We start from the raw sequence: 21,901 nt of genomic DNA on the forward strand, positions 1-21,901 counted from the left end.
CAATAATAATAATAATAATAATGGTTAATTTACAGAGCCTGGATATGTTCTTTCAAAAAAAAATACTATCCATGAACGCAAGGTAAAGCATAATACACGGAGCCAGATTCTGTCCTCAGGTACATACAACACCCATAGACTTAATCAAGAATGATTAATTACTACAAATTAGCAAGTACAAACAAAAATTAAAAGAACCATGTGTTACACAATGTTTCAGTTTTTATTTTGACAACTGCAGCTTAGTTTTAATTATATTTATACTACTTCACAATATGCTAATAAATGTTCTGTAATATAGTTTGCAAAAATAATGAAGGCTTACAGTATTTATGAGACACCTCAGTTCAGCATTATCCTTGCTGGGAACTGGGGAATGAATGCTCTAACTTTTTTAGAATGGTTTATAAAGTGTGCAAATTAACAAGGTTGTGACACTGCACCCCATATTCTTCCTAGTGATTTATTATGATACGATTATTACCTAATTATGATTCATTTTATGCATAGGGTTGCCAACCCTCCAGGTTTGCTGGGAGTCTTCTGGAATCAGGCTCTATCTCTTGGAGGCTACTGAAGCCAACCAGGAGATTTTAGGCTGCTAAAAGTCCGGTGGTACAGCGGGGCTAAGGCAGGCTCCCTGCCTGCCCTGGCCCCGCACTGCTCCTGGAAGCGGCTGGCTTGTCCCTGCAGCCCCAGGAGTGGGAGGGTTGCGGGGGGTCTCCACACACTGCCCGCGCCTCTATCACCAAGTCCACAGCTCCCATTGGCCAGGAACTGTGGCCAATGGTAGCTGCAGGGGTGGAGCCTCCAGGCAGGGGCAGCACATGGAGCCCCTTACCCTCCCCAGGGGCCGCAGAGACATGACGGCCACTTCTAGGAGCGGCACAGGGCCAGGGCAGGCAGGGACCCTGCCTTAGCCCTGCTGCGCCGCTGTCCAGGAGCCGCCCAAGCTAATCATCACCCGGCCAGAGCCCGTACCCCTCACCCCCTCTCACACCTCAACCCCCTGCCCCAGCCCTGAGCCCTCTCTTGCACCCAAACTCTCTCCAAGAGCCCGCACCCCAACACCCTACCCCAGCCCTGAGCTCTCTCCTGCACCCAACCTCCCTCCCAGGGCTTGCACCTCGCACCCCCTCCTGCACCCGAACCCGCTGCCTCAGGCTCAGACTGAAGCCCTCTCCCACACTCTGAGCCTCTCGGCCCCAGCCCAAAGCCCGCACCCCCTCCCAACCAGGTGAAAATGAGTTAGGGTGGGAAACAGCAAGTGATGGAGGGAGGGGGGATGGAGTGAGCAGGGCAGGGCCTCAGAGAAGGGGCGGGGTAGGGGGTGGGGCAAGGGTGTTTGGGTTTGTCTCATTAGACAATTGGCAACCCTTTTTATGCCAAATAAGTCATGTGAGGTATCATTGGAAAAGTTATGATTTGCTGAATATGATTATCCTATTTTATGCATGCATCATTTTTGTATCAGAAGTTATGAATACTGCCTCTCATAAATATAAAGGGAAAGGTAACCAACTTTTGGTACACAGTGCTATAAAATCCCTCCTGACCAAAGGCAAAGTCCTTTTACCTGTAAAGGGTTAAGAAACTCAGGTAATCTGGCTGGCACCTGACCCAAAATGACCAATGAGGGGACAAGATACTTTCAAATCTGGAGGCAGGGGAAAGGCTTTTGTCTGTCTGTCTGATACCTTTGCAGGGAACAGATCAAGGTTGCAAGCTCTCCAACTCCTGTAAAGTTAGTAAGTAAGATGATATGTCTGGGGCGAGAAAGCAGAAGGAGACTCCGCTGGTTGGAAGGCATGAGATGCTATGTCCTGAGGTTGGGAGTTCCACGACCACCACTCCCAAGAGGAGAAGGCGGGTGGTGGTGGTCAGGGACTCTCTCCTCCGGGGGACTGAGTCATCTATCTGCCGCCCTGACCGGGAAAACCGAGAAGTCTGCTGCTTGCCAGGAGGCTAAGATTCGCAATGTGACGGAGAGACTGCCGAGACTCATCAAGCCCTCGGATCGCTACCCCTTCCTGCTTCTCCACGTGGGCACCAATGATACTGCCAAGAATGACCTTGAGCGGATCACTGCGGACTATGTGGCTCTAGGAAGAAGGATAAAGGAGTTTGAGGCGCAAGTGGTGTTCTCGTCCATCCTCCCCGTGGAAGGAAAAGGCCTAGGTAGGGACCATCGAATCGTGGAAGTCAATGAATGGCTACGCAGGTGGTGTCGGAGAGAAGGCTTTGGATTCTTTGACCATGGGATGGTGTTCCATGAAGGAGGAGTGCTGGGCAGAGACAGGCTCCATCTTACGAAGAGAGGGAAGAGCATCTTTGCCAGCAGGCTGGCTAACCTAGTGAGGAGGGCTTTAAACTAGGTTCACCGGGGGAAGGAGACCAAAGCCCTCAGGTAAGTGGGAAAGCGGGATACCGGGAGGAAGCACAGGCAGGAATGTCTGTGAGGGGAGGGCTCCTGCCTCATACTGGGAATGAGGGGCGATCAACAGGTTATCTCAAGTGCTTATATACGAATGCACAAAGCCTTGGAAACAAGCAGGGAGAACTGGAGGTCCTGGTGATGTCAAGGAACTATGACGTGATCGGAATAACAGAGACTTGGTGGGATAACTCACATGACTGGAGTAATGTCATGGATGGTTATAAACTGTTCAGGAAGGACAGGCAGGGCAGAAAAGGTGGGGGAGTAGCACTGTATGTAAGGGAGCAGTATGACTGCTCAGAGCTCCGGTACGAAACTGCAGAAAAACCTGAGTGTCTCTGGATTAAGTTTAGAAGTGTGTGCAACAAGAGTGATGTAGTGGTGGGAGTCTGCTATAGACCACCAGACCAGGGGGATGAGGTAGATGAGGCTTTCTTCCGGCAGCTCACGGAAGCTACTAGATCGCATGCCCTGATTCTCATGGGTGACTAATTTTCCTGATATCTGCTGGGAGAGCAATACAGCGGTGCATAGACAATCCAGGAAGTTTTTGGAAAGCGTAGGGGACAATTTCCTGGCGCAAGTGCTAGAGGAGCCAACTGGGGGGGGGCGCTTTTCTTGACCTGCTGCTCACAAACCGGGTAGAATTAGTGGGGGAAGCAAAAGTGGATGGGAATCTGGGAGGCAGTGACCATGAGTTGGTTGAGTTCAGGATCCTGACGCAGGGAAGAAAGGTAAGCAGCAGGATACGGACCCTGGACTTCAGGAAAGCAGACTTCGACTCCCTCAGGGAACGGATGGCCAGGATCCCCTGGGGGACTAACTTGAAGGGGAAAAGAGTCCAGGAGAGCTGGCTGTATTTCAAGGAATCCCTGTTGAGGTTACAGGGACAAACCATCCCAATGAGTCGAAAGAATAGTAAATATGGCAGGCGACCAGCTTGGCTTAATGGTGAAATCCTAGCGGATCTTAAACATAAAAAAGAAGCTCACAAGAAGTGGAAGGTTGGACATATGACCAGGGAAGAGTATAAAAATATTGCTCGGGCATGTAGGAATGATATCAGGAGGGCCAAATCGCACCTGGAGCTGCAGCTAGCCAGAGATGTCAAGAGTAACAAGAAGGGTTTCTTCAGGTATGTTGGCAACAAGAAGAAAGCCAAGGAAAGTGTGGGCCCCTTACTGAATGAGGGAGGCAACCTAGTGACAGAGGATGTGGAAAAAGCTAATGTACTCAATGCTTTTTTTGCCTCTGTTTTCACTAACAAGGTCAGCTCCCAGACTGCTGCGCTGGGCATCGCAAAATGGGGAAGAGATGGCCAGCCCTCTGTGGAGATAGAGGTGGTTAGGGACTATTTAGAAAAGCTGGACGTGCACAAGTCCATGGGGCCGGACGAGTTGCATCCGAGAGTGCTGAAGGAATTGGCGGCTGTGATTGCAGAGCCATTGGCCATTATCTTTGAAAACTCGTGGCGAACAGGGGAAGTCCCGGATGACTGGAAAAAGGCTAATGTAGTGCCAATCTTTAAAAAAGGGAAGAAGGACGATCCTGGGAACTACAGGCCAGTCAGCCTCACCTCAGTCCCTGGAAAAATCATGGAGCAGGTCCTCAAAGGATCAATCCTGAAGCACTTACATGAGAGGAAAGTGATCAGGAACAGTCAGCATGGATTCACCAAGGGAAGGTCATGCCTGACTAATCTAATCGCCTTTTATGATGAGATTACTGGTTCTGTGGATGAAGGGAAAGCAGTGGATGTATTGTTTCTTGACTTTAGCAAAGCTTTTGACACGGTCTCCCACAGTATTCTTGTCAGCAAGTTAAGCAAGTATGGGCTGGATGAATGCACTATAAGGTGGGTAGAAAGCTGGCTAGATTGTCGGGCTCAATGGGTAGTGATCAATGGCTCCATGTCTAGTTGGGAGCCGGTATCAAGTGGAGTGCCCCAAGGGTTGGTCCTGGGGCCGGTTTTGTTCAATATCTTCATAAATGATCTGGAGGATGGTGTGGATTGCACTCTCAGCAAATTTGCGGATGATACTAAACTGGGAGGAGTGGTAGATAAGCTGGAGGGGAGGGATAGGATACAGAAGGACCTAGACAAATTGGAGGATTGGGCCAAAAGAAATCTGATGAGGTTCAATAAGGATAAGTGCAGGGTCCTGCACTTAGGACGGAAGAACCCAATGCACAGCTACAGACTAGGGACCGAATGGCTAGGCAGCAGTTCTGCGGAAAAGGACCTAGGGGTGACAGTGGACGAGAAGCTGGATATGAGTCAACAGTGTGCCCTTGTTGCCAAGAAGGCCAATGGCATTTTGGGATGTATAAGTAGGGGCATAGCGAGCAGATCGAGGGACGTGATCGTTCCCCTCTATTCGACATTGGTGAGGCCTCATCTGGAGTACTGTGTCCAGTTTTGGGCCCCACACTTCAAGAAGGATGTGGATAAATTGGAGAGAGTCCAGCGAAGGGCAACAAAAATGATTAGGGGTCTGGAACACATGACTTATGAGGAGAGGCTGAGGGAGCTGGGATTGTTTAGCCTGCAGAAGAGAAGAATGAGGGGGGATTTGATAGCTGCTTTCAACTACCTGAAAGGGGGTTCCAAAGAGGATGGCTCTAGACTGTTCTCAATGGTAGCAGATGACAGAACGAGGAGTAATGGTCTCAAGTTGCAGTGGGGGAGGTTTAGATTGGATATTAGGAAAAACTTTTTCAGTAAGAGGGTGGTGAAACACTGGAATGCGTTACCTAGGGAGGTGGTAGAATCTCCTTCCTTAGAGGTTTTTAAGGTCAGGCTTGACAAAGCCCTGGCTGGGATGATTTAACTGGGATTTGGTCCTGCTTCGAGCAGGGGGTTGGACTAGATGACCTTCTGGGGTCCCTTCCAACCTTGATATTCTATGATTCTATGAATCTAGCTAGAAAATGAGTTAGGTTTTCTTTGTTTTGGCTTGTAAATTCACTGTGCTGGAGGAAATGCGTATTCCTGTTTTTGTGTCTTTTTGTAACTTAAGGTTTTGCCTAGAGGGATTCTCTATGTTTTGAATCTGACTGCCTGTAAGATTATCTTCCATTCTGATCTTACAGAGTTGTTCTCTTCTAATAAAGGTCTGTTTAAGAATCTCATTGGGTTTTTTGGGTCTTAAAAATCCAAGGCTGATTTGTGCTTATCTTTTTTATTCTCAAGCCTCCCCAGGAAAGGGGGTGTAAGGGCTTGGGGGAATATTTGGGGGAAATAGGAATTCAAAGTGGTCCTTTCCCTGTTCTTTGTCTAAATCACTTGGTGGTGGCAGCATACTGTTCAAAGACAAGGCAAAGTTTGTGCCTTGGGAAAGTTTTTAACCTAAGCTGGTAAAAGTAAACTTAGGGGGGGTCTTTCATGCGGGTCCCCTAGAGTTCAGAGTAGGGAGGGAACCCTGACACTGCCAATGTAACTATATTTCAAATGTAGTTACACCTGGGTAATGCCCACTAGACAAGATGCTTTCAGTCTAGATAGTGGGTAGGGAAGGGCCTATTCAGGGCAATGGGCCATTAGGAAAAAACATAGGCCTTAGGAGAAGCTTAAATCCCACCTGGGGAGCCTTCCAGAAAATGCTACAGATAGCCTCTAAGTAATGGCTGCTATGACTCTACAAGGACTTGTGATGAGACCACATGTCTCTAGACTCCACCTTGGGCTGTCAGTATTTTTCCATAGACCAGTCTGGGAACCAAGCTTTGGGAACAAGCTTTTGAGCCATATGCAAAAAGCTATATAAGGCAGGGAGTGATCTCATCTGGGGTTCTTCACTCCCCACACAAGAAGACTCCTGAAAACACCCGAGGAACAAAGACTGAACTGAGGGAAGTGCTGGACCCAAGCGAAAGGGATTTCTAGCCTGTGAATGAAAACACCTGGAGAGTCCAAGCTGTAAAGCAAGTGCAGCTTGCCCCTTGTATCATCTCTTAGGGTGAGAATCTGCTATTCTTAACCAATCTATTTAGTATATTAAGCTTAGTTTGCGTTTTTTGTTTATTTGCTAGGTAATCTGCTTTCATCGGTTTTCTATGACTTATAACCATGTAAAATCTATCTTTTGTACTAAATAAACTAGTTTTTTCAACCAGTGAGTTGGAGTGAAGTGTGTGACAATCATAATTCAGGGCAAAGGCTGTTGCATATTCCTCTCCACATTGAGGGAGGGGGCAAATTTTATGAATTATACAGTTCCTTGTGTAGCGCATGACAGTATAATTTTGGGTTTATACTTCAGAGGGGTGCACACCTGGGGAGCTGGGAGTTGCCTTAACTGTAGCCTTCCTATGCAGGGGCTGGTCAGCAAGCCTGCATGTAACTGCAGATGGGTATGTTCCTACCTGTATGTGTGCTGGTGAGAGTGCAGGCCAGAGGGCTTTGCAGTTTGTCACAGCAGTACAGTATGAGAGGGAGCCCAGGATGGTGGATCAGGGTGCTCAGTGGTACCCCAGTTCCACATGGCACGCCGGGGGGAACCCGGCACAGAGATAAGAAGCTTGTTTTAGTACTTTTTAAAAAGTTAAAAAATTAGCTTGTGGATACCATCTAAAGCAGGAAGCACCTTTCTGAAGCTGCCACCCCATCTCTTCTCTATATTATACCTTGCAAGAGAACTAAGTTAATAGGGGAAAAAAACATAGGATTTGGGGTGAGTGAGAGGCTCCCCTGTATTAGCACCTTTGAATAAAATAGTGTTCAACTCTCAGATAACTAAGAAATTAAAGGTGATTTGTGGACTTATGTACTGCCATGAGACTCAAGAGACCAATTCTTAATTTTGCCACCAACTTCCTGTGAGACTTGGGGTGAAATCATTCAATCTCCTTCTACCTCAAATCCACATCTGTAACACGGGAATAATATTACTTCTATACCTCCCAGGGTATTGAAGGATAAACTCAGTAATGTTTGTCAGCGGCTCGGATACTAAGACGACGGAGGCTATAAGTACAATCAGAAAATTTATCTGTTATCCTCGCACCATTAAAAAGCAGCTTTCATCTCATGGAACACTTTGAAAAACATTCCATCAGAAAACTCAATTCATGTATCTCAGTTCATTCATATTCTCTGCACTTCTCTTCCCTTTTGCTTTATCTTTAAGGAGATTTTCATGGAATGGAGTTTGCTATTTTGAAGATTTCATCCACTCCTATTTATTCCCTATTACAGTTGAAACCCTGTCCTCATTAAATGAGTTGCTTGCTAAGCATAGGAAAGCGAGAACAACAAACTGATTACTCCACATAAGGATGAAACAGCAAAAGTAAGGGGAATTTGGAAAAAAATGAAAGCTTGTTTTCATGCAAATATTTCTTAATAAAAGAAATATAAAGTGAGAAAAGAAAGCTTTGGACTAGAAGCATCAACTGTTTCAAAACAAGATATTTTCCATTTAAGTGTAAGCTCCTCTTTAAAGGAAAAGTTACTGTGCACAATAGTAGAAATTTCTCTGGAAGGGAAACTTGAGGTGTTTTCTAATGGGAATGTTGCAATAAATATTTAAGATCCACTGAAGCAAGACATTAAATTATGAGAACAAAGAAAACCTGTGTATTAAACAAAGAGATCCAGGAATCTTATTCTGAGGACCCATTAATGATAAAAGAAATTTAGTCTTCCACTGGTCAAAAGGTTGGTCTGATGTCTTTCCAGCCCTTTGAACATGATGTCACTAGGGAGAATATACATCACTTCTAACCCCAAATAAGTTTTTATAATGTCAACCATTACTGTGGCATCCTAGCACTTTCCACAAGAAGTGAACATCAAATTCTCTATTCCAGCCCAGCCAAGGGAAAAAAGCTTCAAGTTGTTAGACTGTTTTAAAAAAATATGAAGGGAGTATTCTAATGTATCATTAGTTATTGCTGAGGGCTACTGCAGAAAAGTCACCTCAAGTCAAAGGGCAGGTTTTGCATTTAGTTCTGAATGCAGTGAAGTTAGTGGTTATTCTTATTTCATTTAGCAGCAAATGTCATGGTTCCACTCCATTTCCCGTGAAAAAAACAGTAAGTCTCTTACCCATACAGTAACTGTTGATAAATGAGATGTATTGTGCACATATATGTTCCACTGCAAGTGTAGTTGCACCCAAATGCACTCGAGACTAAGACTTTTGCCAGCATGCACCCCTGCTCAACTTGTGCTCTTGGGTGAGAGCATAGAAGGGTCACATCTGCCACTTCTCTCTCCATTCCTTCACACTGCTTTAATTTAATGTCCAAAGTAGAAGGGAAGGTGAGTAGGTAGTGGAATGTATATATGTACAACACATCTCTAAGAACCACAGTTACAGTACAGGTAAGGAACAGTTTTTTCTCTTCAACTGATTGTGCACATATTCATGCCATTGCAGGTGACTCATCTGAAGTCCCTCCACTTGAAGGGAGCTGCTAATCATCTGAACAGAGATTGTAAAACCAAGTTGTTGACTTGGACAAGAATCTAGAGGCTTGAGTGATGGTAAAATGTCTGGAAAAGTTACGTACAGATGACCACATTGCTGATTTGAAGATATCCACTACATGGATGTTGCAGGTCTTGTCTACACTCAAGAGAAAAGTCAATCTAAGCTATGCAATGAGAGTTACATGAATAGCATAACTCAAATCAACGTAGCTTAGATCTACTTAGGGTCCACACTATACGACGTCGACGGGAGATGCTCTCCCGTCGACTCCCCTTACTCTTCTCGATCAGGTGGAGTACAGGAGTCGATGGGAGAGCGATTGGCAGTCAATTTAATGGGTCTTCACTAGACCCACTAAATCGACAGCCAATGCATCAATCGCCACAGCGTCAATCCTCCAATAAGTGTAGACAAGCCCTCAGAAAAGCTGATGAAGTACACTGAGCTGCTATCCTTGGTGCAGGAGAGACTTTAGCATGGTCATAGCACAGCTTAATGTAGTCAGTAATCCAGTGAGAAATACACCGAACTGTTACCGCTTGATCGCTAAATCTTCCAGTGTAGGCAACAAAAAGCCTAAGAGAGGCTCTAAAAGGACTTAATATGATCCAAATAGAATGCCAAAGCCCCGTGAATGTTTAAAGTGCAGACCTTGTCTTCAGCTTTGGAAAAAATATGAATAGCGAGAGTCAGGTGGAAAGCTATTATCTTGGGCATAAACTTTGGGTTTGGCCTAAAAGAAATTGTGTCTTTGAAAGACTGTGAAAGGAGGATCCACTAAAAAAAAAACAAAGTTCTAAAACTGTCCTTGCAGAAGAGATTGCCACCAGAAACACTATTTTCATAGACAATGAAGACAGTGACATTCTCACTACAAGTTCAAAGGGATAACTGATTAATCTAGAGAGGACTAGGTTGAGGTCCCATAACAGTACTGGATCATAAGAACATAAGAAGGGCCATGCTGGGTCTGACCAAAGATCCATCTAGCCCAGTATCTTGTCTTCCGACAGTGGCAAATGCCAGATGCGTCAGAGGTAATGAACAGAACAGGAAAGTTATCTAGTTTTTTTTTTTTAACCCTGTTATAGTCTTGGCCTTCACAACATCCTCTGGCAAAGAGTTCCACAGGTTGATTGTGCGTTGTGTGAAGAAATACTTCCTTTTGTTTGTTTTAATCCTGCTGCCTCTTAATTTCATTTTGTGATCCCTAGTTCTTGTGTTATGATAAGAAGTATATAACACTTCCTTATTTACTTGCTCCAGACCAGTCATGATTTTATAGACCTTTACATATCTCCCCCGCAGTCATCTCTTTTCGAATCTGAAAAGGCCCAGTCTAATTCCTCATATGGAAGCTGTTCCATACCCCTATCATTTTTTTTTTTGCCCTTTTCTTTACCTTTTCCAATTCCAATATATATTTTTTGAGATGGGGTGACCACATCTGCATGCAGTATTCAAATGTGGTCATTTAGATGGACTTATAAAGAGGCAATATGATATTGTCTATCTTATTATCTATCCCTTTCTTAATGATTCCCAACATTGTTAACTTTTTTGATTACCGCTGTACATTGAGTGGATGTTTTCAGAGAACTATCCACAGTGACTCCATGATCTCTTTCTTGAGTGGTAACAGCTAATTTAGACCCCATCATTTTATATGTATAGTTGGGATTATGTTTTCCAGTGTGCATTACTTTGCATTTATCAACAGTGAATTTCATCTGCCATTTTGTTGCCCAGTCACCCAGTTTTGGGAGAGCCCTTTGTAACCTTTCGCAGTCTGCTTTGGACTTAACTATCTTGAGTAGTTTTGTATCATCTGCAAATCGGACACAGATGGGTAGATGTAGCATCTGTAAATTATCTGTAGATGTTGACTAGACCCTTCAGAAATTTGGAAACCAGAGGGGTGAGATAAAATGGAAAATCCATCCACTGGCAGATGAAGAGCAGATATGGAAGCCAGGTAGGCCATCTGAAAGGCTGGATGATTTTAGGTGCAAATAGACCAGTATGAGTCTAACCTTTGTGTGGTGGGGAGATGGTTTTGATCGGGCACCTGCCCCACATTGGCCGGTTGGGGTAAATACAGCCCTGAAGCGGCTGTGTTAAACAGAGCCAAGAGGAAAAAGTCCTCAAGGAGCACCCAGTCAGGGCTGGGAAGGCCCATATAACAAGAGCTGCAGGGCAGAATAAATTCAGTAGCTGCCTGGAACTCAAGGAGGGAGGACGAGGCTCCTAGCAGGAGGAAGAAACGCCAGCACCCTGGTCAGAGCTGTGCTGCCTGCAGGGATCAGGGAAGCTAGAGAGAGCTCCTGGCTAGCTGCTAAGACTAGCAGGCTGAAGCCCTGAGGTAAGGGCGAAGAAGGTGCTGGGGGCTGCAGGGAAGTGGCCCAGGGAAATGAACTGAGGAGTCGGAGGGGACGCAGCAAGTGGTGGCCACCTGCAGGGTCTCTGGGCTGGGACCCAGAGTAGTGGGGGGGGCTCAGGTCTCCCCCGCCCCCACTCACCACTGAGGAAGTGGCTGGACTGAGGGACTGTGATACTGTCCCCCAGAAGGAGGTACAGAGAGTGTGGCACAGCCGGAGGGCTGTGTCCTGAAGAAGACACCACAGTCTTTAGAGCGACACAGGTCCAGGAGCAGAAGTGACAGCCACGAGACACCACCAGAAGAGGGGGTGCACTGGCTAGCAGAGCTAATCCCTGGGACAGCCAGCAGGAGGAGCCGCAGTGGTGAGTGCACCCCATCACATATGGTGGAAAACACGTGTATTCAGTTGCCCTTGAGGGAAGGGGACTGAGTGAGGGACTCAGAGACTATTTGACCGCTACCCCTGATACAAGGGGAATTTGAAAGACTATCTGAGAGACAGTAAAGGTGGAGAGACAATGGATCCGCACTGGGCATGTTTTGCCAAGAGCTCATACACCCTCCCAGACTGGACTCCAGAGTCAGTGACCCTGTGAAAAGGAGCTGACAAGCAGCAAGGCCAGCTTCAGGCCCTGCTGCTGCAGGTACTCCAGATGCAACAGAGACAGTGGGAGACACAGGAGTGCTTGCAGGCCTACATGATCCAGCTAGCTGAGCAGCAGCTCTATATACTTAAGCTCCTGTGGGAGCGGGTCCACAGAGGCCGCAGCGAACGAAAGGGGAAGCAACACACCAGGGCCAGGAGACCTGTGGCTGAGCCAAGTGACTGTTATGCCAGTAGGCAGCAAGGACACTGGAAGGGAGAATGACCCTACCAGGATGGGAGACAGAAGCCTCTCCCAGAGATTGGGAAGAAGCAAGAGCCCAAGAGAGTCCCACCTGTGAGGAGAACAGGAAGGGAATGGGCGTGTTGGACCTGTGGGCAGCAAGGGCACCTGCAGAGGGAGTGCCCGGACAGCATGTACAGGATCAAAGCTAACCCAGGGGAAGGGCTGAGCAAGAGAAGGACAATGGGAGACCCCTGACCCAGGGGAGGCAAAGAGGTTGCTTTCAGTGCCACAAGGAGGGCCATATATAGAGGCTCCCATAGAAGAAAACAGGGTAGAAAAGGGATGTCTGGGAGCCAGTCTGGGTCAGAGACTGCCCAGATGGATGTGGTAGTGATGACCATGGACCTGGTGGGGAGCCAGCTGCCAGCAGGGGGTAGTATGGAGGTACTGAAAAACATGATTTGGATGAAGAGGACCCAGATGGACAAGGGAACCCACACTGGAGCAGAACAGGCTACGATAGGAACTCAGACCCTAAAGGAGGGAGGCAGATTGCTCCTCCTACTGAAGAGCCTGAGGCAGGAGAGGGACATCCTGTCGGCACAGCTGTGTGGGAAGCAGGGAAGGTAATATCCCCCCTGTGACAGCTGGTCTTAATGGGGAGGGTGTATGATGGGGCACCTGCCCCACACTGGCCTGTTAGGAGTTAACAGAACCCTAGGGGAGCTGTGTTAAAAGCAGCCAATAGGAAAGGAGCTGTGAGGAGCATCCAATCAGGGCCTTACTAATGAATGACCCTTCCACAAACCAGAGGTTATTTTTGTATCTTTTATTTAGGTTGTGATCCTTCTGAAATAAGCTAAAAAAAATCATTTTCTCCCCTCATAATAATCAAGTTTAATATGCTTTTGTATCACACTCAATTGGACAGTATCAAGGCAGCTAACGATCTCAAAGTCTCCCTGTGATGTTACACCTTTGCAATATTGATTATTTATTACCACATACTGTAAGGCATAAAATCCTTATAACAGCAACATCCTAAGCACATTAAATTATTATTTTGAAAGGACAGCTCAGTTAAAAAGGGTAACTGACACACAAGTTGACTCTGGAGAAAGGAAAATGCACTTTTAATCATAAAAAAATATTTTTAGAGCTTTAGAAGGATATTTTGTTTGCTAAAAAATGCTACTACTAATGCTCAAACTACAGCACTGCCAGCTTTCCCCAGGATAATTTATTGTGAATTAACAGAAAAAAATACCCCAAACAATTGTAAAATGCCCCTGTGACAGGTTGGGTCACAGAAACCCCTTTGGGACTGCCACCTGATGTGCCTCGACTACCTCTGAGCCTGTTTTCCCTGCCAGCTTGGGACTTCAGTCCCTTGCCTGGTTTGAGCCAGACATGCTTGCCTGCTGCAAACACACATCCAAGTCTGAACCACGTCCCACACAAGCTGCAGGCTTAACTGAAAACAGCTTAAGAAGTGTTCCTGTCTCCAGCACTCAGATACCCAGCTCCCAATGGGGCCCAAACTCCAAATAAATCCGTTTTACCCTGTATAAAGTTTATACAGGGTAAACTCATAAATTGTTCGCCCTCTATACACTGATAGAGAGAAATGCACAGCTGTTTGCCCCACCCCCGCCCCCAGGTATTAATACATACTCTGGGTTAATTAATATGTAAAAAGTGATTTTACTAAATACAAAAAGTAGGATTTAAGTGGTTCCAAGTAATAACAGACAGAACAAAGTGAATTACCAAGCAAAGTAAAATAAAACATGCAAGTCTAAGCCTAGTACAGTAAGAAAACTGAATACAGATAAAAATCTCACCCTCAGACATGTTTCAATAAGCTTCTATCACAGACTGGACACCTTCCCAGTCTGGGCACAATCCTTTCCCCTGGAACAGTCCTTGTTCAAGCTCAGGTGGTAGCTACGGGATTTCTCATAGTGCAGTCCCCTTTGTTCTGTTCCTCCCCCTTATATATCTTTTGCACAAGGCGGGAATTCTTTGTCCCTCTCTGGGTTCTCACCCCTCCTTCTAAATGGAAAAGCACCAAGTTAAAGATGGATTCCAGTTCAGGTGACATGATCACATCACTGTAAGACTTCACTATCCACTTGCCAGCACACAGGTGGACAGGAAGACTTACAAGTAAACAGAGCCATCTACAGTCAGTTGTCCTAGTTGATGGGAGCCATCAAGATTCCAAACCATCATTAATGGCCCACACTTTGCATAATTACAATAGGTTCTCAGTTATATTTCATATTTCTAGTTTCAGATACAAGAGTGATACATTTATACAACTAGCATAATCATAATCAGCAAATCATAGACACCTTACACAACAACCTTTGTACAATATTTGCTGCAAATATATAACAGTGGTTGCACCAATCATCTATATGGTCACAGATTATGTTAATAACGTCACAGCCCCCATTTAGTTCAACTAGCAAGGATCTGAGGGATGAAATGCTACATTTTTGCTACACAGTGAAAGCACTCAAGCCCCCTGACCCAGACTTCACTATGTTTTAAGGACGCATTAACATGTCGGTGTTAAGTTGATTGGCAAGATGCATGTTGAATTAGCTACGTAACACATCTGTTCTCCTTTCTCCCCATCCCAGTTAGCTATGCTGAAAACACACTCACAGTTTCTTGTCTTTGGGATTCAGTGAGCTTTTCAGACAAGTCTGCCAAGATCTTTTTGGTTTCTGCATCAGTCCTTAGAAGGAAAAAAATGCAAAGATTAATTTTAAATTTTAATAGCATAGGTTAATTTAAACTGAGCAGCAATTATATGCCTTTAACAAACATTTATTTATTTGGGGTTTTAAGCTTTTGCAATGCCTGCATGTTAGGGCAGTTTTTAAAAACAGATCTTCTCTGTCTGCCAATTCCTAGAAAAAGCAGCGGTCAGACTCAGGTGGCAAAACCACATACTAAAATATATCCACACTTTGAGTGCAGATAATGGGGAGCTAATTTGTGAGACATACCACCACTCAAACTATAAAATGTATGACTAACATGTAAAAAATCAGCAACAAGAGAATTCAGAATGCAAATCATTTCTCAAGTTACTTTCAGCAATAATTTTGTTCTAGGATTCAGATTTTGAGGAGGACACAGACATTACATAGTAGCTATTCTATGCAGTGAGAAAGTCATATTCCTGAGTTTTAGCTGCCCATACACTTGCAATAAGATAGTGCTAATATTTGCTTTGTCATTCATTTAGAGATCTGACAGCACCTTGCAAACAATTAACTTAATCCTTTCTACACCTTTTTGCAGATTATGCCCATTTCACAGAACTATAAGATGAGGCACAGAAAACATAAGTGACCTGCTCAAGGTCCATCTGTTTTTTGTTTTTTTTTTGGATACTACAGAAAACCTTAAAGGCTTCAATCAAAGCTCATTGAAGTCAATGGTAGTCTTTCCAGTGACTTCAGGGGGCTGCTGATCAGGTCCTAAACACAATCCACCAGTGGAAGAGTTGAGAAGAGAACAAATGGTTCCCAACTCTTAACCCACTGGATTAGCCAATGAAAAACGCTACCTTTGAGAAGGATTGTGTTTATTATATACTGAATAGGAAGATGATGTGACTTAGATAATGTATTATCATGCAGGTTTTCATTCCCGCACATTTTGGAAAGAAGTTCTAAAACTCTCCTCCTATTAAAATTATAATAGGATGCATATTGTCCATTTTGTACTCCTGTGATTGTTAATGGAACAAAATATTAAAAAAAAGCAAACATGGAACAAAAGTTAATTTCTATATTTATAAACAGCCCTTAAATTACATTTCCTAATTTATTCTTTAAACAGCTCATCTTTTCTGCCTGATGTGGAAATGGATACTACTTATACCGGTTTCTTCTTGAAAGCTCTCTGCTGATATCATCTCCTAGGCGAACCTGTTCACTGCTAAGGTCTCGAAGGGAGCGGTGTAAAGAATGCAGCTGCAAATGAGAACAAACAAATTAAGCTCAAAAGTTTGAAATGTCTTTCTTCAGTGTCATTTCAAAAGGAAAAACATATTTTAAAGCTTTTTAAAGAAACATTTAAACAAAACATATAGGTTAAAGATGACAAATGTGTCAAACAATTCCAGACCTGAGGGTCCTATGGTCTGCTTCCGGTTCTAAATACTACAACTATATTATTTCATATCTAATTTAACATTTACTGATAGTACAAGGCTGGATTAGGCAGGTGTGCTAGTACAGCACTAAAGCTTTTCTCCCAGCAGCCATATCTCACCACCACACTTCTCAGCTGTGCAACTGAAAATGAAGTAACAAGATTCTAAACCACGGTTATTCTAGTGCTTTACAGCGCATGGATTTCAGTTACCTGACCCTTTCACAATCCAATCCTGGTCTCCCTGCTCCAAATCAATCAGCAGATCTGGGCAGGTGGAGAAATTAAACTCTCTGAACCATTTGTATTACCTTTCTAAGGCATTCTTGTAAATTTCACTTTGGTTCTCCACTCTGAGCAAGCGGAGCAGTATAGTTACAGTGTAGAGCAGCATGGTGGAGTAGGAAACTGCTGGGGGAGAGGAAGTAAATCTACTGAGAAAACACTATTTATAAATGAGTCTAGACTTATACGGATTTAAATGATTGTGGAATTATTAATATATTTCATGACTTGTCATATCTAAGAAATATGGGAAGACCTGGCAAGGTAAACATAGGGAATGTGAATGCTGCGATTGTGAACGTGGCAAGGGGAGAATACCAAGATTCAAGATGTGGTAAGTGAGATTTGAGCATCATCTCATCCCAAAAATCAAATTCAGCCTATGGCCATAGTCAATAAAAACCATCCCAGAGAACAACAACTTATCTATGTTTTTACTGAAATAAGATGATATGGTTAATATTTAAGTAGTTTTATAAAAATAAGCAAAGCAGTACTTACATTGGCATATAAGGACACTGTGTGTGTGTGTGTGTGCGTGTGCGCGTACACACACCATCAAAACAAACAAAAATATTTCAGAAAGATATTTAACTATACATGCAAAAATCTTATTTGTATTCTGGAAAGCACCATAAAAAGACAAAGTGCTGTCTATACACACAACAAAAACAGTGTTTTTCCAAAGAGCTTATTATTACAGATATTTTATTGTTGAAAAGATTAACTAACTCTTCTTTTAGGGGAAAGGTCATTACAAAGACTACGGTGAAACAACTCTGGTAGTTTCTGGGGTCCTCAGGCTCTCTTAATCCCGTGTAATAAAGATTTAGATTGGATTACAGTACCAAAGTTGCATTTTTACATCAACTGATCGTCTAGCATCTAATGAAGATAAAGAGCTCATGCTGATTTGTTAGATCTATCGGCTGTCTTTAATACTAATTATGGTGAGGTTCTGTTGGCATAACTGTGGTTTACTGCAGAGGTAGAGGGACTCGCTCAAGTAGCTCCATTCATATCTACCCGGGGGAGCCCAGAGAGTAATTTGGGGTACACGCTCATATGCGCTGAAGCCTCTCACATAGGAAGTACAATAGAAATCCATCCTATTATACTACCCATTCAAAGTGTATATCAGGCTGTTTGGAGAGTTAATGAGTAGAGATGGGCTGAGGTGTCTGCAACAGACCAACTGACACCAAAATCTTCATCTCATTTCACCTGCCTGGTGCAATGGGACAAATAACTCAATGTCTACATGTAAGAGGGTGAAAATGAGGGCAAGCTGGCTGAAGTTAATCCAAACAAGATTGAAGACTCTGACATCACTATACACCATGCCTTTGTCACCATGAGTTTAGATTGCCATATATGTAGCTTTATATGTAGTGCATTATGAAACCATATGAAAATTGTGGCCAATCACATGGAGCAGATTCTCCCCCTGGGCTATCCACTACAGTTGTAGTCATTAAACAAGCTCAAGGTGAGCTCCCTTAATTTAAAAGAGATGGTGCTGGTCCTAGGGCATCTCACAGAGGAGCTCTTGAATCCAGAGCTTGCTTCCTCATAAGCCCGTGAAAGTTAAAAACTGTTAGCTACAAGACCTGCTTTAAGCAGACATTTGGGACGAAGATGAATGATGGACTGAGAACTGGAAGTCCCAGCATGTTTGAGATAAGCATAGGTGAATTAAGCATGGGACAAGACTAGTGTTTTAATTCTGTGTTGATGTTTATTTAAATAATTGTGAATTGTAAAGCACCAAGAGCTGTAGTCTTTAGATCTTTTTCTCATGATTACAAAAGCTAATTTATTACATGTCAATCCTATATCAAGATATTTTCAAATAGTACCTTTTAGGATATATACAGCATGTCACAGCCTCTGTCACTCTTTATATAAATAAACGATCAAGTTTTGGAAGGAGCAATGACCAGCCCACCTCAGCCAGGAGGACGGTTCCCACATGGTTAGTATTTTGAGTGAGAGGTGAGAGTGAACGAACTACAGCAAGGGGAATCTTAGAGGACCTTCCTCAAAAACATGCACAATATGCTGTGCTCACAAGTGACATGAGTGCACTATGCATAAAGAATACTTAGAGAAACTCTAGAAAGGACTTTCGTGTCAGCAGCCAAAATACAAGTCCATCTGCTCTCATTTCACAGATTTTTTTTTTTTAAAAAAACAACCAAAAGGGAAGTTTGAGAACACATCTCCTACTAGTATTGAGTACCTGGTCCAAATTATCAGCCTCATCGACAAACCGGACATTAGCAGATTTAGACCTCTGACGTCTAGTGCTTCGAGAGTCTCCATAATCCTTGAGAGGTGAGGTAGGCTGGAAATGGCGACTCCCTTTACAAGATAAGGGGTAAAAAAAGAAATAAATGGAAAGACAACACTGCAGAAAGGGAAAATTTAAAAAAAATTCACACACACATATAGGCATATGAGGAATCAAAGACACAATGTGATAAATTTCACAGATAACCAATAAATATATTTATTGTGTGCTTGTGCATTTCATCTCTCAAGTTTCCCCCCAAAACACCTGCCATCTGCCCACTAACCCATCTTCCCAGGATTTAGTCTAACATTTCAAACAGTTTTGTTTCTTTAAAATCAACCTCCTAAAGAAATATTTCCTTCTCATCCCAAAAGTGAAGAATTTGTCCCCAAAATTACACCTGTCCAAGTCCTAGGAAGGAAAAAATTCAATACTGGGCAATGTCAGGTTTTCCTATACATAAAAATATTACAATTTTAAAGTCCAGTATTTCAGAGCTCTCTCAGGCTAGAAAGAGCAAATTTATATTAAAGGAAAAGGAAGATTCCCAGCTTCCCAATGAGACACATAGCACTTACTACCAGCCCTGAATAGGCCCAAAACATTGGATTTTTAAAATCATGACTTTTCTTTAAATGGAGTAGAACCATGTTTGTTTTTCTTCTTAATGTAAATTCACTCTCTAGCCTTAAAGCAATGTTACAATGCAGTGACATTCTAGAGCTTCTTAACACTTACCTGTGGCTGCTTCACCCTCCAGGTCACTTGTGTATAAACTTGAAAGAGAGGCACTTCTCATTCCAGAATTTCTGAACAATCGTTGGCTCCTTAATTGGCCTATAGATTGTTCCAGCGTCTCTTTTAACTGCAGTAAAATGACAAAATGTTAAAAGGTGTGTATACAGACATGCAAGGAAGTATGAATGTAAAAAGTGTGTGCATGTGCACACACGCATGAGCATATAAATAAAATAAATAAATAGGTTTTGCTTTGAAAACTAAAAAAAGAAAAATCTGGAAAATTGACTAAAAAAACAAGTAGAGTTGCAGTCTAGGAACACCAGTTTTTGCAGTTAGAGCTGAAGAGTAATTTCATTGTGACATGACAAAACTTGTTGCATACAGTGTCTATGCAACAAAGAGGCATCATATTTTGATGTCTCCACATCATAATACACTTCACGTCACATTTGCTGAAGTGAAAGTTTTGGAGACAGGTCAATAGTCCTCCAACCCTGCTGGCAAGAGGTAGAACTGGTCTGAAGAAGACAGGAGTGATAGCCTCATAGCATTATCTTTAAAATAAAAGGACACACAAAAAAGTGCAGTGCAGTAGGACCACAAAGGACTGTTCTGCACCACAACCTAATCAGACAATGGAGAAAGTCTCAGCAAGACCAAAGAACTCTCACCAACTTGAAATGAATTGAGAAGGAAATGAGAAATATCAATTATTTCAAATTTCACAGAATTTAAAGGCCAGACTAGACTATTATGCTCAGTTAGTCTGACTTCCTGTATAACCCAGGCCATAGAATTTCACCATGTGATTCCTGCATCAAACCTGTATGTTCTAGTTGAGTTAGAGTATATCCTTTAGAAAGGCATCCAATTTTGATTTAAGGAGTTCAAGTGATGGTGAACTCATTGAATACCTAAGTAAGTTGTTCCAATGGTTTATTATTCTCACTGTTAAAATGTTCACCTTATTTTAAGATGAATTTATCTAACTTAAGCTTCCAGCCATTGGATCCTGTTATGCTAGATTAAAGAGTTTCTGTTAAAAGGAAGTCTCTCCCATGTAGGTAGCTATTTATAGACACTGATCAAATGACAGTGGCTCAAGACAGTTAAATCCAAACCCGACTGTGAAGAGTTACAAAGGCATCTCACAAAACTAGCTGACTGGGCAACAAAATGGCAGATGAAATATAATGTTATAAGATCAAAGTAAAGCACTCTGGAAAACATGAATCTCAACTATACATACAAAACAATGGGGTCTAAGTTAGCTGTTACCACTCAAGACAGATCTTGGAGTCATCATGGATAGTTCTCTGAAAACATCTGTTCAAGATGCAGCAGCAGTTATAAAGCTAACAGAACATTAAGACAGAAAATATACTACTACTATTATATAAATCCATAGTACACCCACACCTTGAATACTGCATGCAGTTCTGGTCATCCATCTCAAAACACCTTTTACTTATCACAAGAACCAGAGGTCACCCAATGAAATTAATAGGCAGCAAACACAAGGAAGTACTTAAACCAGTGGTTTCCAATACCAGGTTGCAGAATGTAAGGCCCTGGGTCACGGCGGCTCTGGTCTGCACCGCTGACCGGGCCATTAAAAGTCCCGTCGGTGGTGCTGGCCAGCTAAGGCAGGCTAGTTCCTACCTGTTCTGACACCACACTGCATCCCGGAAGCAGCCAGCAGCACATCTGGCTCCTAGGCAGAGGGGTAGCCGGGGGCAGGTCCGGCTCCTAGGCGCACGCTGCCCCCGCCCTGAGCACCGGCTCCACACTCCCATTGGCCGGGAACCAGCCAATGGGACCTGGGAGGCTCGGTGTCTCTTGGCAAGAGCCGCGTGGAGCCACTTGTGCTCCTCCACCTGGGAGCCAGACCTGCTGCTGGCCGCTTCTGGGGTGCAGAGTGGTCCATGGTGCCAGGACAGGCAGGAAGCTATTAGCCAAGATGGTCAGGGACACAATCTCATGCTGTGGGTATCCCTAAACCTCCGACTGCTGGAAGCTGGGATGGAGTGATCATCAATCAATATATTTCAAATATGAACAGAGAACAGAGTTGCATACCACGCAAGAAGTAACTCAGCAAACTGAATTATGCCCAAAAAAAAAAAAAAAAAAAAAGCACATATAGAAAACTATGCCAATGGGATGAAATAGTGTGGTGCACCTGGCTTCAGTGCTCCTGCTCTGGTCCCACAAAGTCAAAGATCCCAAGTCAAAGTGGGGCATGAGTTTAGAATACCTTTAAAGGAAGTCCCCCACCCAATTAAAATTAATTTTACTGTTTCTATAGAGAAATTG

At 43.6% G+C, this 21,901-nt stretch overlaps 1 protein-coding gene across 9 annotated transcripts in view; it reads right to left on the bottom strand.

Annotated features, from left to right (window-relative positions):
- CEP128 (centrosomal protein 128) overlaps positions 1–21,901 on the bottom strand; it is a 444,758-nt gene that overhangs the window by 395,508 nt on the left and 27,349 nt on the right. For 8 of the 9 annotated variants that reach the window (XM_048853234.2, XM_048853235.2, XM_075129813.1 and 5 more), the window contains exons 4-7: positions 19,583–19,709; positions 18,791–18,912; positions 15,991–16,082; positions 14,761–14,833 (exon numbers count right to left, since the gene is read on the bottom strand). In XM_048853234.2, the coding sequence (XP_048709191.1) occupies positions 14,761–14,833; positions 15,991–16,082; positions 18,791–18,912; positions 19,583–19,709 (414 nt within the window). Of the gene's footprint in view, positions 1–13,928; positions 14,131–14,760; positions 14,834–15,990; positions 16,083–18,790; positions 18,913–19,582; positions 19,710–21,901 lie in introns of those variants that run through there. The other variant, XM_075129814.1, reaches the window with a different exon arrangement.

Source organism: Caretta caretta, chromosome 6 (genome assembly GCF_965140235.1).
Source record: "Caretta caretta isolate rCarCar2 chromosome 6, rCarCar1.hap1, whole genome shotgun sequence".
NCBI lineage: Eukaryota > Metazoa > Chordata > Testudines > Cheloniidae > Caretta > Caretta caretta.